Source organism: Aricia agestis, chromosome 1 (assembly GCF_905147365.1).
Source record: "Aricia agestis chromosome 1, ilAriAges1.1, whole genome shotgun sequence".
Lineage (NCBI taxonomy): Eukaryota > Metazoa > Arthropoda > Insecta > Lepidoptera > Lycaenidae > Aricia > Aricia agestis.
The window spans coordinates 24,355,497-24,374,983 of record NC_056406.1 but is presented as its reverse complement, the minus strand read 5'-3'; the positions used below and the strand labels follow the sequence as shown (position 1 = coordinate 24,374,983).

At 37.3% G+C, this 19,487-nt stretch overlaps 3 protein-coding genes across 4 annotated transcripts in view; 1 reads left to right on the top strand and 2 right to left on the bottom strand.

Moving 5' to 3' along the window:
* Positions 1 to 19,487, top strand: part of LOC121729251 (dedicator of cytokinesis protein 9) — a 92,117-nt gene that overhangs the window by 57,374 nt on the left and 15,256 nt on the right. The gene's annotated exons all lie outside the window — the stretch shown is intronic.
* On the bottom strand, positions 8,102 to 11,774 carry LOC121729309 (venom acid phosphatase Acph-1-like). The gene is made up of 7 exons (XM_042117783.1): positions 11,500 to 11,774; positions 10,982 to 11,092; positions 9,884 to 10,123; positions 9,576 to 9,758; positions 9,106 to 9,226; positions 8,560 to 8,774; positions 8,102 to 8,268 (listed from the first exon to the last, which is right to left on the bottom strand). Exons 1-7 carry the CDS (start codon positions 11,644 to 11,646, stop codon positions 8,119 to 8,121), a joined length of 1,167 nt encoding a protein of 388 aa, XP_041973717.1. The 5' UTR covers positions 11,647 to 11,774; the 3' UTR covers positions 8,102 to 8,118.
* LOC121729299 (venom acid phosphatase Acph-1-like) lies at positions 15,897 to 18,726 on the bottom strand. The gene is made up of 7 exons (XM_042117774.1): positions 18,315 to 18,726; positions 18,139 to 18,249; positions 17,769 to 18,008; positions 17,410 to 17,592; positions 17,110 to 17,230; positions 16,332 to 16,546; positions 15,897 to 16,074 (listed from the first exon to the last, which is right to left on the bottom strand). Exons 1-7 carry the CDS (start codon positions 18,477 to 18,479, stop codon positions 15,919 to 15,921), a joined length of 1,191 nt encoding a protein of 396 aa, XP_041973708.1. The 5' UTR covers positions 18,480 to 18,726; the 3' UTR covers positions 15,897 to 15,918.

The following is a 19,487-nucleotide window of genomic DNA, read 5'->3' as shown; positions in this document are numbered from 1 at the left end:
ACTACTAATAATAATAATCGCCTTTGATCGAAATCGACTGTACGCATATGATAGCTACGAATTTAAGGTTGGTACTACTAATATATATTCTGCGTTTAAGGTGGCTTGGCTATCATGGTTTTCCATTATTAAGGTGACTATCTTTTAGACAAATCTTCTGACTCTACCGAAGATTTGTCTAAAGGATCGTCACCTTTAATCGTATCGTCAGCAAACCAAATAAAAAAAAAAAATTATATGCTATTGAGATTTTAAGACAATTTGATGTCCTTACTGCAACTCCGTATTGACCGGTCGAGCGTTTCTTCCGTAACTCCAATGATATGAGCGAGCCGTACGAGGGCTGGTGCGGCTTGAATACTCCAATGGCTGCCATGAAACCGGCCACGTTGTTCTCGTGAGCCGAGTAGAGACGCAATTTAGGCTGCTCGGTGTCACCCTTGATGGCCGCGTTGGTTGCATTCACGACTTCAGCTAATAGTACACCTGCAACAAAAACGTTTCAATTTATTTTTCATTGACTATTACGTCGATTTCCTTTATTGGGTTTACGCTAGTTTTTCTTACCTGACGACAAGCGAATCAATTCGTTGTTGTAATACTCCGTCGCGTATTCGAGGATAGTTAGCTCCTTTATTTTGGGCATCACCTCGTCGGCCCACGCTGGAGGCTTCACGCCAACGTTTGCCTGAAAATATCCATAAATTATTGCACCTGTTTGCTTTAAAATGTCAAGATATGACAATGTAGCTATTGTTTTAATTACCAAAGTCTGGAATAAATTGTCTAAGAAGAAGGCGTCTTCTGGTGTATTAATGTCGGCGCCAGTCTTTTCGGTCAAATAGTCGAAAACTTTCTTGTACTGCTTCAAAGTTTCCTTTATTTCGGGTAAGTCGTAAGTGTCCTTGTGCAATTTCGTGTAGCGGGGACAATTGTAGTAGTACATGAGCTGAAAATAATGTGATTAATCAGTTTGTAATAGATCCAAAAAATATATTTGGCGAATTGAAAAATTTTGGATATAGTAATGCCACCAGCGAATAGCTGGAAATCCCTATAATAAAGTTGATATGACAATATGGGAATACTAATGAAATAAACATTTGTGTAGGCCATGGATTATTTTAAATTAATAAAAGATGTGGGATCTGGGAAGCAAAAAATATAGCGAGATGCTCGTTCGTAAATTATCACATTCTGCAAACGTGATCGGCATTACCTGTTCTTAGTTTCAGTTTACCTTATATCCGACGAATGTAATTCTATATTATATGTACAATATAATTACTAACGTAATTCAACAAGAATAACAACAACAGCTGTTAAATATCATTGTGAACACTAAATTGATGTTGCTTCTTAAATGTATTTTTTAAACCTGGTGTGCAGGTACCGTGTACTACTTACATCATCATCGTTATACGCCTCCGTGCTGTAGGGCACTGGCTGCCAGTTGAGGAATGGGTTCCACCGCTGAGCTGGTGGGGGAGGGAATAGCGCAGCCAGAGCCGCCAGCGCGGTCATCTTGGTGCGCGCGTAGTCGGTCGTCCTGATCACGACTTCGTCGGGCAAGTACAAGCTGGAAATGAGGCCGTTGTATCTCTTCCTCAGAAACTCTCCCACTCGGAAACCTCGTTGTTTTCCCGCCTAAAATGTGCTTCATGTTAAATACTTCGAGCAATTGATAAATTTACATAAAATGCTTGTACCTTTTAGAAACCATTAGAAGAATGTCGAGTATCACTCACGTTAGTCAAAGCTTTCTTCCCGAAGGGGAAAAATATATCTTTGTATTGGTCCGGTTCTGATGGGAACTTGGCCATTTCCTCTTCATCCGGTGTCCTGTCGCCGTGTCTGAATACCTAAACACAAACCAATTTCACTCTTATGCTATTATATTTTTTTAAAGAACTGCAGTGCGACGTTGAGTAACCTGGTTCTACTTCACTATTATGCAGATTTGTTCCTGGTTCGATCGAGTCCGCTTTATGTCAAAATATTCTTATTGGCTATTTCAAAACATCCAACCAAGTTAACACTTTTTATGGCAAAAGGGAATAAATCAAAGAATGAACTAAACTGCACCGGGATACTGGTATGCACTAAATTAAAAAGCCTTTCTTACAAACTCACCGCGAATGCCATCAACAGATCGGTGTCTGCCAAGCCATTGTCGACCGAATCGACCTTGTTGTTGGTATCCCCTACCAGACCCACCGGGTGCGCGTGGTTCAGGTACTGGCTATCCCCGAGCACACCGCCGACCACCGACAGAAGAGCGAAACAGATCGGCCCCATTTTTAATTCGAAATTTAAAATCGAGGTTTTCCTATTGACATTATCGCGCGCGCTCGAGCCGATTTCGACTATCGTACTGCCAGCCTCTCCCGCGCTTATATATTAGGTAGTATAATAGACACACCGCTCTGATAATATAAGAACCGTGCCACTTGTGCGCGAAATAATCGCCGAATCTAATACGAGTATGATCAGTGATGAAATGCTCACTCCATCTTAGATCGAATTAAAGAAAGTAGAGTTAGATATACAGAGTGTAACAAATCTAAGTCATAATACTTTAGGATGTGTGATAACTGATAATACTTAAGGATGATTCCGTGTAAAGAGTTCAGAGATATTATTTTACATTTTGTTACTTCGATTTGGATGTTTACTTTTATTCAAAACATAAACATTCTAATTAACCTTACTATTTCGAATCTTTCCGATTATATCTAAACTTTATTCATCAAATTTTTTTAAACGGGCAATTGGCCCACTACACATTCCCACTACTGCAACTTCTGTGTCGTGTGCTATGTGTGTCATCTTATTTCCTCATATTTAAAATATCAAAGTGAGGCAAAAACAAAATAAATGTCGAAGACTTATGAAGAAATTATAATTCATTAAAATAACGAAACCCATCACTTGCAAAAAACTATATTTACCTACTCAATACCCAAATAGATATTAGATAATATAATAATTAATGGACGTCTACATTCGGTGCGTGAGCTCCAAGGAAACGGCGGTTGAGGATTTCGCCTGCAGAAGTGAGGATTTCGCCTGCAAAAGCCAACTAATTATTATCAGCTAACAGCAAAGATACAATTAAAGAATAAGGGCAAATAATATATTTTTCCCAACCTTGCTATTTACCTACTTCATCATCTGGCTAGTATATTTAGTATCTGGCCTTACATAAAATCCTCATTTTATTTATTTCAAATCATTTTCCGGTCCTAAATCCGCCATTTATGCAAAAAAACTAACATTTTCAAATTATTGTTAATCACCCACTTCATCCTGTCTTCAATTGAGTTCTTGTCAATTTTAATCCCTTTATAATTTTTTTAATAAAACAAAAATTAACATGCCAGAATTATCTGCGTAGAGCAGAAATTTCAATTGGTACAGAGCAGTTTTTCGCAATTAAAATTTAAAACGGATTTTCTATTTATTTGTGGAAATTTATTTTGCACGTCATCAACTACGTACATTTTCTTAGAAGGCTTGTGGAGTGTGAACTTGAAAAGCCTTGAGCCTCAGTGAATAATAGGCATGATGACTATTTTTTTCTTACCGGTAATTGTAAGACACTTAAAAAATAGAAACATCGTTGAAAGAATGACTCTGATAGCTTAATAATTCACCATGATATGACAATTCAAATATCTCATAAAAAAGACCTGCCCGAAACGCTCCATTGTAGTGCTACTAAAGTATGACGTCAGTCTTTCGTAGTTTGTACGCATCCGGAGACAACTTTATTCGACAGGTATATTAAATATTGCGTTTATGAAAGTGGTTTCATAACAAAAGTTGCTTATAATTGGATAAGTTATCGAATTGTATACAAATATTAAGAAATTTAATTGAAAAAAAAATCGACTTGAATATCCAACTTTAAAGGCGCATAACAAAAAAAAAACAAATGCTATCAAGCTGAAACTTTGGGAACACTTATTTTTTACCGTGATTTCTTTATTTTATTAACAAAATTCGCTAATCTTTGACCTTGTCATCATCCCTATTGAGGAATTATTATAATTATTATAATATAATTATTATTAGTAGGAATAGCAATAATTTTAATGATTCATAATATAATATGTTATACGCCTCGACGCTACGGAAAACGTTTATTATGAATTATAATATTTAAATGCTAATCTTTACAATTTTGACGCCATTAATGATCAGCGGCCTATTAATATTTTATATCTAACGTCGAGAAATATATATATAATATGTTGTATTCCTTGGAGAAAAAAATATATTTAAGTTTTAATTGTACTAGAAGTCCCGCATTCTATGAAGTATTGTTCTCTGGATAGAGCGTACTCCTCGGTAAGTTTCATGAAAGTATTATTAGTTACAGATATTCGTTGCTCCACAGTTCGGTATAGGAAGAATCTTCAAAGGTTGACCGGGTGATGGCAAATACGTTGCCTGTAAAAAAGGAAAAAGATTCCACTGAAAGTTTCCTCCGGCGTTGCCAAGTTTCATGATTCATTCAAATACATAGTAGGAACGTCACCGGAAAATCATAACGTGTTAAACGAAAGTGATTAATTATTACTAGAGATCGCCCAATAGTCGAAATTCGACCTTAGTTTCAACGACATTAGGACTACTACCTATATTTTGTAAAAAATATTGACTTTATCATTTTTTTTTTTCAACTTTTGTCTCTGGGACTGATCTCAGACTGGCCGTGTAATAGTATCTTAGATTCAATAAAAGAAACTGTAATCCATTTTCAATTTGTCAACTTGTTGTCAACAGTCTTCAACCATAAATAAAAGAGTATAATTCGTATGTATAGGCTTGTCACTCAAAAATCTGTCATTTCTCATGTGTGTGTGTTGTAGTGTGTGTAATGTTTATTTGTTAAAAAATGTATGATAAAAGCATAATTTCAAAATAATATTAGTTCGATGCACTCCTTCACCATATAAACTATAACTGTGCAAAATTTCATGCACTTACGTTTCCCCATTTTTCGTAAAAAGGGTTACAAAGTTTTTCATTCGCGTATTAATATATAGGTTCACATAATACTCAGAGTTTTCAGTGGTGTCCGTACATAATGGACCAATACATTATACAAGCACTCACTTGCCGATAAACCGTGTTAGTGTTTAAGTTTCTTGAAATAAATGAATAATCGGCCAAGTGCGAGTCGGACTCGCGCACGAAGGGTTCCTACCGGTATAGAGCGAAAGTAGACAAAAAATTGTGTTTTTGTATGAGAGCTCCCCTTAAATATTTACTTTTATTTAATTTTATTATTAATTATTAAAGTAACAATATAATTAAGTTTTTTGTGAAAATTTCAAGTGCCTAGCGGTTGCCATTATTGGTTACGAGCTAAAAAGTCCAAAAAAATCACGTTTCTTGTATGGGAACCCCCCTTAAATATTAACTTTATTTTATTTTTAATATTTGTTGTTATAGCGGCAACAGATATACATAATCTGTGAAAATTTCAGAAGTCTAGCTATAGCCGCTCTTGAGTTACAGCCTGGAAACAGACAGACAGACGGACAGACAACGAAGTCTTAGTAATAGGGTCCCGTTTTTACCTTTGGGTACGGAACCCTAAAAAAGCGATTACCAAGTACCAACAATAATTGCTTACTACAGTCTACGACAACTGTGCATGCTTCACAATAATTATGGTGGCAACTGCAGTGGAAGGAATCTAACCATCGTGGGTGAAAAAGCTCCTTATATTAGCTGAGAGCTAGTTTTTCTTATGCAGCTAACATGCAGTTACTGCTACGTAACTTTTAAAAAATCTTTTTAAGTTAACCCATACCGTTACTCCAACGTCATTAGTAGCTTTGACCCTTCGCAACTCTAGGGAGAAAGTCGCTCCGTAGCCGGGTTGGTCGGGCTTCGTGAACACGGTACAGCGGCCATGAAGCCCGCCACGGAAGTCTCGTGCCCCACCAGCAGTTGCATCTTGGTTGTCTGGTTCCCTGCCATTCATCCATCCATCCATGCTGGCCTGTATGAAGTTATACACGAACACTCCTGAAAAGTATAAAAATCATAAAAATCCTTATGTAAGATACAGCTTTGAGGCACATAGGAATGTATATTATTCATGATGGTGTATATGTCGCAGACATTTTAAATAATAATAAGCCAGTCAACTCGGTGCTAATTTACGAATATACTTAAATATTAAACATATGAATGACACAATGAATAAACTGGACTAATGAATAAACTGGATATAAACGTAATAATTATTCTAAAACGAATTTTAAAACCAGCCAACTCAATGATTATTGAGTTGATTCAACTAAATGACTATAATTTTACCTCCCCCCAGCCTTTAAGTTGATCTGTATAAAACGAGCATTCGAAGTCTAAGTTCGTTACTTCCTGGAGCGTTGGTATTGTTTCGTTCACCCAGTCGGGTAGTTTCATCTTCACATTTTCCTGAAAATTTGGTTTTAATATTTAATTTGAATGCACCAACAGCAGGCCCTGATCTTAATCTTCTGAGAGAGTTACCAAGCCGTGTATTAAGTTGTTAAAACGAGCGACGTGTTTTGGCTTTTCAAACTGATATCCAGTCTTGGAGCTCAATTCACCAAAGAAATATCTATATTTATCAATCTTCTCCATTATTTCTGGTAATTTATGAACTTGTTTTTTAAGGCTTTTGAATACCGTACAGCTACGGGGAACATGTAGCTGAAATATTCAAAAACATAATAAAGGTTCTACTTAGAAAACATTGTTATTTCACAAGTCAATTGAGGATTAGTTGTGTTACCTCGTCGTGTTTCTTTGAATGACTTTTCTATGGAACAGATTGCCTGTCAAGGAGTTCGTTCCATTTTTGTAAATCATTTGGTGGATACATACCGGCCAGTGCGGTCAGGGCAGTCATTTTGCACCTCGCAGAATGCGCAGATAGGACAGAAATTTCTTCTGGCAAATACAATTCTGAAAATAATTATTTTACAGCTGTTCTCTGACGTGATATCCTTTCATTTTTCCTTCCTTAAACACATAGCGCTGACTTGTTAGTAACAACGCTAGATATGTTTTATTAGGCGCTGGTAAACTATATGTTATTCTGCTATTTTCTTTCGTACTTTTACCAACACCTCCTTAGCTTTATCAGTAAACTTAGTAGCTTAATTATTATTGTTTAAAATTGATACAAATTAAGTTAGTTTAGTTTTAGGAGTTGTTTTCAGCCGAAAAACATAAGTCACTTAATTGTAAATCGTTATAAAAACAATAATTGTATGCGGCTTTCGGCTAATTAAAATAACAATATTACAAGGTTAATTTTCCAAACGAACACATTAGGAGCTATTGTCGTGCACAATAGGATAGTTCGCTACTTACATTTGTCAAAGCCTTTATTACGTATGGAAAAAAATATTGACTCATTTATATTAGCTGATGGAAAAGTCTCTAATTCATTTTCATTGGGTGTCCTGTCTCCATATCTAAACATCTGAAAGGTAATGCATTCTAAGATTGATTTAGTGTTCGTAGGGTTAATTAGATTTAATTAGATTTGTTTGATCGATTGACATACGTACAACATATTAAGCTAGCAAGAGCTCGGAATCTTCATCTTGGTGAGCTGTTCGGTCATTAACATCGTTTCGTTGTACGTTCGCAGAGCTTAAAGCAACTGCAGTTATTGCAGTTATACATATCAGTCGGATAAGCATTTCCTCACAAATATACGTCGTAACTACAGCCTTATTGATATTTATAAGAATTGCCTGGAATGCTGAGCTTGTGCAGTGTCTGTTTTATGATCCAGATCAGTGATTCCTTGGATACTTTTTCACTGTTTAGCATGCCATCGACTTGTCCCTCACCTACTTTAACCGTTGGTGTCGTTGATAACTTACATACAGAAAAATACTAATTAAATACTGCAATAGCCATGATTTTTGTTGAAGTAAGGTTCAGGTAAAGTTTGATTACGAGTATTACATGCGAATGAGTCTTATACTGTACAGTTTCGTACAGGAAGTTCACGTTTGAACTACCTCGTGTCTTTTAACATTTAACCAAACTGTTAGATTTATTTTCCGAATAAAATACATTTTAAATAATTTAGGTTTAATAGCAGTGGGCCTGGAATTTGCTTCTAGAGATCACAAATTCTTTTGTGAGGTTAACAAAGGTGTCAAAGTCACACAGAGGGTCCTCGCCGCAATTGGGTATCGGGACCCGCACCCCCGGCCCGCCGGCTTGGGCAGCGTATACAGCCTGAAAAAAAACACCTTGCTTATTATTTTCTTTCTTGGCAAATGATTAATGAAGCGGTTTTGAAAGTATGCTATTATTTGAACGTAGAGATTATTAAAGCGAGACAAACACTCTACTGATTTCTGAGGAACATCGTGAAAGAGATAACGTACTTATAGATAAAAAGATTTTTTTTTTAATATTGTGGTCCCATAGCCGAAATACCGTGACATGACCCTAACCCAAATAAATAAGTGATTTAAAGCTATATGTTACAACTCTCTGATTTGGGGTATAACCAAGAGACCCTACCAAGACTCCGTATTTGCTGGTGGTGCCGTTGCGGCGTAGCTCCAGGGAGAAGGTGGCGCCGTAGCTGGGCTGGTGCGGCTTGGTGAAGACGCCGGCGGCCGCCATGAAGCCCGCCACGGAGTTCTCGTGCGCCGACAGCAGGTGCACCTTGGGCTGCGAGCTGTCGCCCGACATTATAGCGCGGCTCGCCTCTATGAACTCGCCCAGGACCACGCCTGGAATGGAAAAGTTAGCCAATCTGGTGTAGATAAGCTCTTATGTAGTTGTTACACAAAAGAAGACAAAAATAGACTAAACGGGTTCAAAAAGATGCTGCTCGCCATATAAAAAAAAAATTAGACAAAACGAATGAAAGTCCTATGGCATAATTATGCTTTATTTAACTGTCTTATTGATATGTTTATTTATTTGACTGTGTTATTGATATGTTTTATTTGAATGTCTTAAGATATCTCTTGTTTTTTAAAACGAGGTGGTTTCCTGATTCCTGTAACTTTTACATTATCTCCGTTATACCATAGATTTAACTTATTAATATTGCATTACCTCCTCCTAATCGTTTCAGCTCTGGGGTATAAAATTCACATTCAAATTCTAAATTTGTCATTTCTTTTATTTTTGGTCTCGCATCTTTTACCCACTGTGGTAATTCCAGCCCAACGTTTTCCTGAAATATAAAAATTTATGCACGTTTAGGTTCTTTTTCAGATTTATTACGTTAGAATTTTTATGATCGTCGCATCAAGAAAACAATGTACTTAATTTAACTGAAAATAATACCTGATATGTAGTTGGAAACAAGCTATACACTTTAAGTTGTAAATTAACGTTGTATAAGCTTTGAATAGTTATACAGAGTTTTGTTCCTGTCACACAAGTGATAATTAAAAATAATTGGATTGAAGAAGACAAAACACTGTATAACTATTCAAAGCTTATACAGCGTTTATTAGTAAGGGGGTGTATGTGTGGCATATTTTCTTGTCGTGTGCCCTCAATAGGTAATTGTAACTCACCAGACACTGCGCTAAATTACTTAAGAAGAAGACATCGGTCGGCGTATTCATCGGTCGCCCTGCGTGCTCACTCAACTCGTCCATGAACTCCCGATTTTCATCAACCCTGATTTTCACTTCGGGTAGATCGTAAACGCTATTTTTCATGACTTCATATTTCGGACAACTTCTGTACACTTGCAGCTGAAAGATGTAAAGTAATGTTTTTTTAATCTTATCATCCATACCTTCGGTCACATTTACATTTTTTTAAGTGTGATCGAAGGCACTGATTTAGGATTTTTAGCTACGTGAAAACTATATCATACATCGTCCTCCTTGAAGTTCCTAGTGTCGTATGGAATGGGTTGCCAATTGAGGAAATAGTTCCATCTCTGAATACGGCTCGGCGGGTAGAGGCCGGCCAGTGCTGCCAACACCGTCATCTTCGTCCGCGCGTAGTCGGTGGTGCGGATTGAGATCTCCTCCGGCAGGTAAAGTTCGGACAGGAACCCGTTGTAGCGCTTCCTCAGATACTCTCCAACGTTGTACGCATGTTTTTTCCCAAGCTGAAATTGAAAAGAGCTTTTTCTTATTGGTTGCTATATATATGTATAATTTGGTATGTTGATTTGTTTGAAATATTGACGGTGTTATATTGACCCATCCTAATCTAAGTAAATCAACATAATATTTTCTTTCCTATTATGTTTACTATTGATTTGGATTTCTACATATTTTGGATTGTCACTGCAAGATAATAATTTGGAATGACTTTCATTTGCCTTAAGAGCCAATCCAACAAGTTTATTTTTTTTATGTAAGAACATTTTTTTGTTTTCCTTGATAATGATATTGAGTTTATTATTAAATTATACAACATCTTCTAATACTGTTTCAGCTATGCTATAATCTGCATCTAGATTGGCATCATCATCATCTTTTTCATTGACGTTTGGACGTGTCTCTATTTATCTGGGCTTACTTATAAAACAATATTACTACTCGAATAAAATATGAGCTAAGCAAAACTCACTGCCATAAAATTTTGTGTACAAATTACAAATACGTCATTTTATGTTTACTGCTGGGAATATTATAACATGATATTTATAGACTTTATATTATTAATATATTATTATCTTGTTTTATTTTTGTCATTTATTAATGTCATTTGAACTGAAGACTAGTCGTAGCCGCAGCTATGTATATTTGAATGTCAGTAACAGATGTACGTATTTGTTGAGTGCAATGTGGTATGTTTTTAGTGTAATTAATGAGGGTTATTCATATCGTAAGTACAGTGTAGTAGGAGGAGTAGTACAATAGGAGAAGTGTTATGTGTAATAATATCTACACTTTCCGCAGTAATGAATTATTTACCGTGAAGCTGAATATATTATTAAAGTAAATTAAAACGTACTTACATTAGTTAAGGCTTTGAGACTGTACGGATAAAATACGGACGAGTTGATATGAGCGGCGGGAAATTTGTCTAATTCCTCGGGATCGGGTGTCCGGTCGCCATGTCTGAACATCTGAAACGGCAGTATTTTTTTTATTTATAGTACCATCGAGGAAGTTGATTCTTATGCAATTGACAGACCAACGTTATTTGGTCGAATATGTCAATTCAATGTTAATTGTGATCTGTCGGCTGGGTTTGACGTAACGCAACCAAACTACTTAGGTCCCCGATTTGCATAGGAATCAACTTCTCTGATAGTACATGAAGTAAATAAATGAACTGTCACCGGTAGTATTTCCGGGCCAATACGACCGCAAACCTTCAAGAAGAGAACGTATTCCCTCTTAAAAGGCCGGCAGCGCACCTGCAGCTCTTCTGATGTTGCGAGTGTCCATGGACGACGATAGTTGCTTTCCATCAAGTGACCCGTTTGCTAGTTTTCTCCCTTATTTTACATAAAAAAGAGGTTTTACGTACCGCAAACGCTAGCTTGATCTCGGAATCGTCTGCATAGTCAAGGCTGTTGGGTGGTCTGAATCTAGACGGTCTGCGCCTAAGGTTGGTGTTCTGAGCATCGGCCCCGACGGCCGCGACTGCCAGTAAACACACGAGTCGGACAAACATCTCCACAGTCCACACCGCCGCCGAGCGCGACCGTCGCGGATCAACCAGCACTACGAACGAAGCGCTTATAGTCACAGTTTTATACGGAGAGATTGTTTTATGTACACTGATGAAATGGATGCTATACAAAAACTGGATTTTATCATCTACATAATTTAAACATGTTTTAAAATTTTATTAAAATAATGTGCCTTGAAGTCTATCGCAGGCCCCAGCTATAGTCTACCTTTTTTATATTAGTATCAATGTTGCCGTTAGAATGCAGAATACGTTTAAGTGCACATTATCTGGGTAATCTGCAGATTTCCTGAAACCATCCGTTAAGGTGTGAAATTTTTACATAAAAAAAAGCTTAATTAATATTACTAGAGATCGCCCAATGGTCGAAATTCATCCTTAGTTTCAACGACATTAGGACTACTACCTATATTTTGTAAAAAATTTTTGACTATCATTTTTTTTCAACTCTGGTCTCTGGGACTTAGCTGATCTCAGACTGGCCGTGTAAGCATTGTCTAATAGTATCTTAGATTCAATAAAAAAACTATAATAGATTTTCAATTCGTCAACTTGTTGTCAACAACTCCAACCATAAATAAAAGAGTATAATTCGTATGTATAGGCTTGTCACTCAAAAATCTGTCATTTCTCATGTGTGTGTGTTGTAGTGTGTGTGATGTTTTATTTGTTAAAAAATGTATGATAAAAGCATATTTTAAAATACTATTAGCTCGATGCACTCCTTCACCATATAAACTATAACTGCAAAATTTCATTCAACCTACGTTTCCGCGTTTTTCGTCAAAAGGGATACAAATTTTTTCGCTTGCGTATTAATATATATGTCGCAGCCGACTGGTTTAAATAGCCGTTTAATCAAACGGCTAGCCCTTTGGCTGAACAACGCCATTCAATCACACGTCTAGCTTTTATATTGAATATTTTAGTCGCTCAAAACGTTTAACACTACAGCTGATTCAAAAGCCGCCGTCTAATTGAAGTAGTTCAGCGCGCACCGCTGCGGCGCTAGGTGCGTTTTATTTACAATATGGCGTCAACTCGCAGGTGTTGGTTGGTGTTTGTGGTTGTTTTTCGGAAAGAGAGTAGTTAGTAAAAGTTACAAGTGTTATTAAAGAGACAAAAATTGTGGAGGCACATACGAGTGAATTAAAAGTTCAACAAATATTCGAGGAGAAATTACGGGATTATGAAATGGGTGGACGCAGCCTCCCCCGAAAGGGGGGTTCGGGGGGCACAGCCCCCAAAACAAAAACAAACCAGTTGGCTAAGCGTCGTCTTGCTGTAGTGTTGAACGTTGTAGTCAACAAGTCGGCTAAACGACGTATAGCCGTGTGATTGAATGGCGTTGTTCAGTCAAAGGGCTAGCTGTTTGATTGAACGGCTATTTAAACCAGTCGGCTGCGACATATAGATATTTTGCATTCTCTTCCTTCGAAAAATTTTGACTTTTAGCCCAGGCGCGCACTAGCGGTCAGGTCGCGGCGGCCATCGAAAGTATGTTGTGGCCGTGCAAACAGGTGCGCGTGGTCTATGGCGGTTTCATACTACATGAGGTAGGTATCTATCTCGATGGCCCTCGCCACCTGGCCGCTACTACGCGCCCGGGCTTAGCTTCTCAACCTAAGACTGTTGTTATTTTGTTTGTTTTCTAGTTGATATGATCTGTTATATTTAATTAGTGAAGTAACATTTTACTTTAAAAAATCGGCCAAGTGCGAGTTGGACTCGCGCACGAAGGGTTCCGTACCAAAATAGAGCATTTCTTATTTTTTAACAAATTTAAACCGACTTCCAAGGTAAAAACAACATTCTGAAAAAATGACATTAGACTAAAAAGTATGAAATAATTTTTATTCCTTATTAGAGCCTTTTTCAAAATTCGACTAAACCTCAACCAATTCTGTTCTCAATTTTCATTCGTTTGAAGTCGGTACCAGCCCAGAACTGAGATACTTGACATAGAACTTAGCTGGCTAAGTTCTGTTGTATGTTAATTGTTAACTACATATTCACATTATGTTACTGTGAGCGGAATTGTGGTAAATGCTTGCGATGCTGCAATTTCCAAACTATTATCTTTAAAGGTTCAGGAGTTATATTCAGTGCCATCGGATCAAACAAAGACACCTTTGTTTGAAATTTCACTTATTTGTTACATATGTTAAAGTTACTAGAAACAACTTCTTAACCGCCATTTGATTTTTTTATAAATTTCAAGGATTTAACTCGGCTGCTCATATTATATCCCATCATCAGATCACCACTTTCGTAATTGTTATACAAAATTTAGAAAATAAAAATTGGTCCACAAACAGCGAAATAATCATCAAAAACATCAGCTTCGATGCAAAATATCACCAAAAGTACTAATATTTGGGTCATAATGTGATGAGTGATGACCCATGGTATAATTATGGTTGTGATGATGATGTTTAATCAAATTGATATATTGGCTTATGCTTTCAGTTGTTTAAACAACGCCGAAATCTCCGAACCTGTATCTATGATGTTTCAAAAGTTCTGTTGGGTACCTTCGGATCCAGGGTTTAACCTGGTGCGAAATCTTACTATTTGATAGCATTTACCTCGAACGCTTCAGAAAAAATCGAAATCACTATATGTTTCCATATAAATTTCAAGGAGTCCCCTCGATTCCTCATGGATCCCATCATCAGATCACCACTTTTGTAAACATGGTACCAAATTCGAGCGAAACCCTATACAACACAAAAAGAATTTTGAAACTCGGATCTTTATTAAAAAAAAATCCACAGCCGAACATATAACCTCCTCGTTTTTTGGAAGTCGGTTAAAAACTGAGTATTTCATGAATATTTTAAGTGTGTCCTATGTATTGCCGTCGAGCAAAAAATAGCAAAAAAAACACGTTGGTTGTAGCCCCCCTGAAATTTTAAATTTATTTTGTTTTTAGTATTTGTTAGGCAACAGATACCATCTGTGAAAATTTCAGAAGTCTAGCTATAGCATTTCTTGAGCTGTAACTCTGACAGACAGACGGACAGACATCGAAGTCTTAGTAATGGGGTCCCGTTTTTACCCTTTGGTACGGAACCCTAAAAAATAATAATTTATTCCTTTGTTTATGTCCAAAAAATATATTAAATAATTCTTTACAACTAAATAACATGTTTTATTCAAACAAGAACCTGTTTTATGTAATTTAATAAGAATAGAATAAACATTTTGCACTTTAACTGACCCACCCAGATAATCACTTATGATACCACAAGAGCTTCAAAATTATCGGGTATTGCCAGATAATTTTGAAGCTCGTGTGGTATTCAGGGGATTATTTTTCCGTCCCAAATGTCGGCCAATAGAATTAGAATTTGTTTTTTATATATAGCAACTACCAGAGAAAATTTTTAAAAAATTATCAGTATAATACCATGTAGGTTGTACCACGTGACGTCGAATGGTGCAATTCTATTGGTCGATATTTGGGTCGGAAAAATAATCTGTAGAATACCTTGTAGTCTGCAGTCTAACTGGTTGATGCACATTAACGTTAACATCAATATTATTTACAAATGAATTCTAATTGCCGACCTTTATCCATACTAATATTATAAATGTGAAAATGTGTACGTCTGTTACCTCTTCACGCCCAAGACCTAAACTGCTGAACCGATTTTGCTGAAAGGTATGGAGATACTTTGAGTCCCGGGAAAGGACATAGGATACTTTTTATCCGTGAAAAATGTACGGTTCCCGCGCGATAAGCGAATTTTGGCGCAACGAAGTTGCGGGCGTCATCTAGTTTTAATATAATATTAAAAAGAAGGCAACGTCTAAATACAATTTTTTTTTTTTTTAACAAATATAAAAGCTATCTCAAAACTTGTGATTTGTGAAGTGTGTGTTTAGTAATTCGAAAAAATAATTTTAGTAATTGTAAGTTTCTTATTAAAAATGTATATAATATGTAATATGATTATTTGATTTTAAATTAATTCATTTACAAAAATATCAGTTGGTTACGGTAAAAATGACGCCACGACCCGAAAATGTGAGATAGATACAGAGTTATAACATTTATTTCACACACATAATCACTTGATTTTTTTTTTATAATTCCAACGGGTAATACAACAAGCTCATATTTCTATATTGAAAAGTGATAGGTACCTATTCTAATCTTTGATATGATAACTAAAAGATATTAAATAAACAATAGTAATTCGTAACGTTTTATTAAAAATTAACAATATAAAAACAAAACACTATAATTTACTGGGCACCGCACTCCTTTTTGTATTCGTCGCGTGAAATGTAGATGTCCTTTCTGAGGTCCAGGTAAGTGTCGAAGTCACACAGGGTCTGTCCCTCGCACCCCGGGATGGGCAACTGCACTCCAGGACCTCCGGGCTGGGCGGAGTACACGGCCTGAAAAAGTTTAAAATGTTACGAAAAATAAAATATGTCACTAAAAAAATTATGCCTGTTTCAAAAATTCCGACGCATTTGATGACATTGCTATTCGATACGCACAAGAAAATGATGGCGCCTAACGATTGTATGGATCATCCACATTATTATCAAACTTGACTTTGCTTATGTCTGACTTCAGGCGATTCTTTTTTAATAATGGATTCTCTCAAAGTTGTTCCACCGGTTTTTTTTTTTTGCAAAAAATAACAAACCATGACTCCGTATTTGCTGGTGGTGACGTTGCGGCGCAGCTCGAGGGAGAAGGTGGCGCCGTAGCTGGGCTGGTGGGGCTTGGTGAAGACGCCGGCGGCCGCCATGAAGCCCGCCACGGAGTTCTCGTGCGCCGACAGCAGGTGCACCTTGGGCTGCGAGCTGTCGCCCGACATTATCGCGCGGCTCGCCTCCACGAACTCGCCCAAAGCAACTCCTGCAAAAGATGTGTCATGCAGTCGTTTCGTCTTTGTTTTTGGATATTTAACAGAAATACATTTAGATTTTTTTTTATGAAATAAGGGGCAAACGAACCAACGGGTCACCTGATGGAAAACAACTTCCGTCGCCCATGGACACTTGCAGCATCAGAAGAGCTGCAGGTGCGTTGCCGGCCTTTTAAAGGGGATAGGGTAATAGGGGAGCGTAGGGAAGGGAATAGGTAAGGGTAGGGAAGGAAATAGGAGAGGGTAGGGAAGGGAAAAGTGTAGGGGATTGGGCCTCCGGTGAACTCTCTCACTCGGCGCAACACAGCGCAAGCGCTGTTTCACGCCGGTTTTCTGTGAGCCCGTGGTATTTCTCCGGTCGAGCCGGCCTATTCGTGCCGAAGCATGGCTCTCCCACGTCAACATAACCGAAATCTCCCTTTATTTAAGGGCGTAAAATATTGACGATTCGGTAATCCTTCATGCAATTTAAATATAACAACACACCACACAATAATAGGGTCCTTACTTTTTAGTGTATGTACGGGTAAAAATGTATTTTAGGTCACTGTACCTCCTCCCATTCTCTTCAGTTCTGGAGTGTAGAATTCACACTCGAATTCTAAACTTGTCAGTTCCGTAATTTTTGGTTTAGCATCTTGCACCCACTGGGGCAGTTTCACTCCCACGTTTTCCTGAAACAAGTATAATAATATGATTAAATTTCGTCTGACGCGAGATACGCTAAAATTAATATTTTCATCTATGCTTATCACGTTTAAAAATGCAGCTAGATTCTATAGACAGTAGCGTATCAAGCCTAGTTCGATTCATTCCGTTACGGACGTCCATTATCCGAATTATTTCTACTTACCAAGCTGTGAACCAGGTTGTTAAAGAAATACATGTCTGACGTTCCCTTGAACTCGTAGCCCGCGTTTGAGCTCAAATTCTTAAGGAATTCTCGATTCTCTTCAATCCTCTCGTGCACTTCAGGTACATCGTAGACTTTAGTCTTTATGCTTGCGTATTTGGGGCAGCTCTTGTATACTGACAGCTAGAACAATAAAACCTTTGTATCATATTGAAGAAAAAGCTTTAAGAAATATATTATAATATTTTTTGAGCTCTTTCAATTATTATAATATTCTGTTTTGAATAATATATTGTGTGGTATTCATTAGTTGGTCTTTAAGTGCTACGCATTAAACGGTCAAGCTAACGCTTACTCACATCATCCTCGGTCACGGTTCTCGTGTCGTAAGGAATGGGCTGCCAGTTGAGGTAGTAGTTCCACTTCTGCTGACGATTCGGAGGGTAGAGACCGGCCAGGGCGGCCAGAACGGTCATCTTCGTCCTGGCGAAGTCAGTGGTACGGATGGAAATCTCCTCCGGTAGGTACAGCTCCGATAGGAACCCATCGTAGCGCTTCCTCAGGTATTCCCCAACGTTGTAAGCGTGCCTTTTACCTTCCTGTAAAATGGTGCAGTTTTACCAATTTGACCTTATTTATCACAATTGTATTTTATAGTGAAACAGCTGTTCTAACAGAGCGCAGACCGATTCGAATTTGTATTAATATTTGGACAAACTGTTTACTCACGTTGGTTAATCCCTTTTCTCCATAAGGATAAAACACGGAGTTGTTTAAATGGGCCGAAGGGAACCTCTTGATCTCTTCCGGACCAGAGGTGCGGTCGCCATGTCTGAAAATCTGTAATTATACACTGTAAGATCAGCGTGCACTGCTGGCCTCATATCATCTTGCAGGATACATACAACAAAAGCCAGCTTAATCTCGCCATCGTCTATGGTCGAGTTACGGGCAAGGTTGCGCTGCCTGACGTTGACTCTCGTCGGTCTCCGTCGTAAATTGTTGACGTTTCTCTGGGCTTCGATCCCCACTGCGACCAGGGCCAGCACGCACACTAGCCGGACAAACATAATATTCGCAAAATATCGCACGACCGTCGAGAATGGACCCGCACTACGAGCGGTGCATGGCCGGGCGTGGTATTTATAGAGAAAAATAATTCAATCAAAATTAAAATTGATGCAGCTATCTGCTATTTTTAAGAACAGGATTTATTCGAGGTGGTATAAAAAGTATGCAAAATTCTATATGTTAGATACATTGATTGGAGGAGTGAAGGAGTGACATTTGCTACGCTTTTTTTAATTCTTTAATATTTTTAAATAGACAAGGCAGTCATCGGACGCGTCGATCGTTGTTGAGGAGCTGCAGTTTGTCTCTAATATATTATTATGTTATTAGACACGAATTACGATGCTGCATACATTATCTTGAGACGACTCTTTTTGCTATGCATGAATGCATATAAATGCACATTTTTCCAATATACAGGCTGTTATGGTTCCATAACGATTTGGTTAAATCAACGAAGGTTTTAACTAAGTACGTAAGTTTTAGCTTACCACAAAATTTGCAAAAGAAAATCCGCCAAGATAAACCATTTATATGCAAAATTTATTAAAGTAAACCATTTGATTGTAACGCCATTTTTCAACTAAGCTGTTAATTACTATCAAAATATTTTTTTCGTAATTTTTTAACAAAATACGAAGCACAGTAACGTGACCACGTACCCTATGTCATGTATTTCGCTCTTAGCATCCTCCTGTATTTAGTAACTGTAAAATATTGAGATAAAAAGTAACTTCAGTTGCTATTAGTTAAAGCTAAAACGTGCCTTAAACGTAAACATATGCCAATAAGAGCAATTATTACAATGAGTCCATTAGGTTAAGCGTCTTTTATAACCATACTTTCTGCAGGATATAAAGATGTAACACTTATTAAAATGATAATATTATTTTGGAGCAAAAATAGACAAAAAATTGCGTTTATTGTCTAAAAATTAATATTAAGCTATTACATAGCTCTTATAGCGGGCTTTGAGCGCGGTGACCGAATCAAGAAATTCTGTAACG

Excerpts from the sequence above, each read along its gene's own strand:
- LOC121729309 (XM_042117783.1), bottom strand. The coding sequence starts at position 11,646 with ATGTTTGTCCGACTCGTGTGTTTACTGGCAGTCGCGGCCGTCGGGGCC. Across the intron at positions 10,124-10,981 it reads GTCTCAAAGCCTTAACTAAT|CTTGGGAAAAAACATGCGTA; the intron begins GTAAGTACGTTT and ends TTTCAATTTCAG. Across the intron at positions 9,759-9,883 it reads GGAACTTCAAGGAGGACGAT|CTGCAAGTGTACAGAAGTTG; the intron begins GTATGATATAGT and ends TACATCTTTCAG.
- LOC121729299 (XM_042117774.1), bottom strand. The coding sequence starts at position 18,479 with ATGTTTGTCCGGCTAGTGTGCGTGCTGGCCCTGGTCGCAGTGGGGATC. Across the intron at positions 17,593-17,768 it reads GAACCGTGACCGAGGATGAT|CTGTCAGTATACAAGAGCTG; the intron begins GTGAGTAAGCGT and ends TTATTGTTCTAG. Across the intron at positions 17,231-17,409 it reads ACAACCTGGTTCACAGCTTG|GAAAACGTGGGAGTGAAACT; the intron begins GTAAGTAGAAAT and ends TACTTGTTTCAG.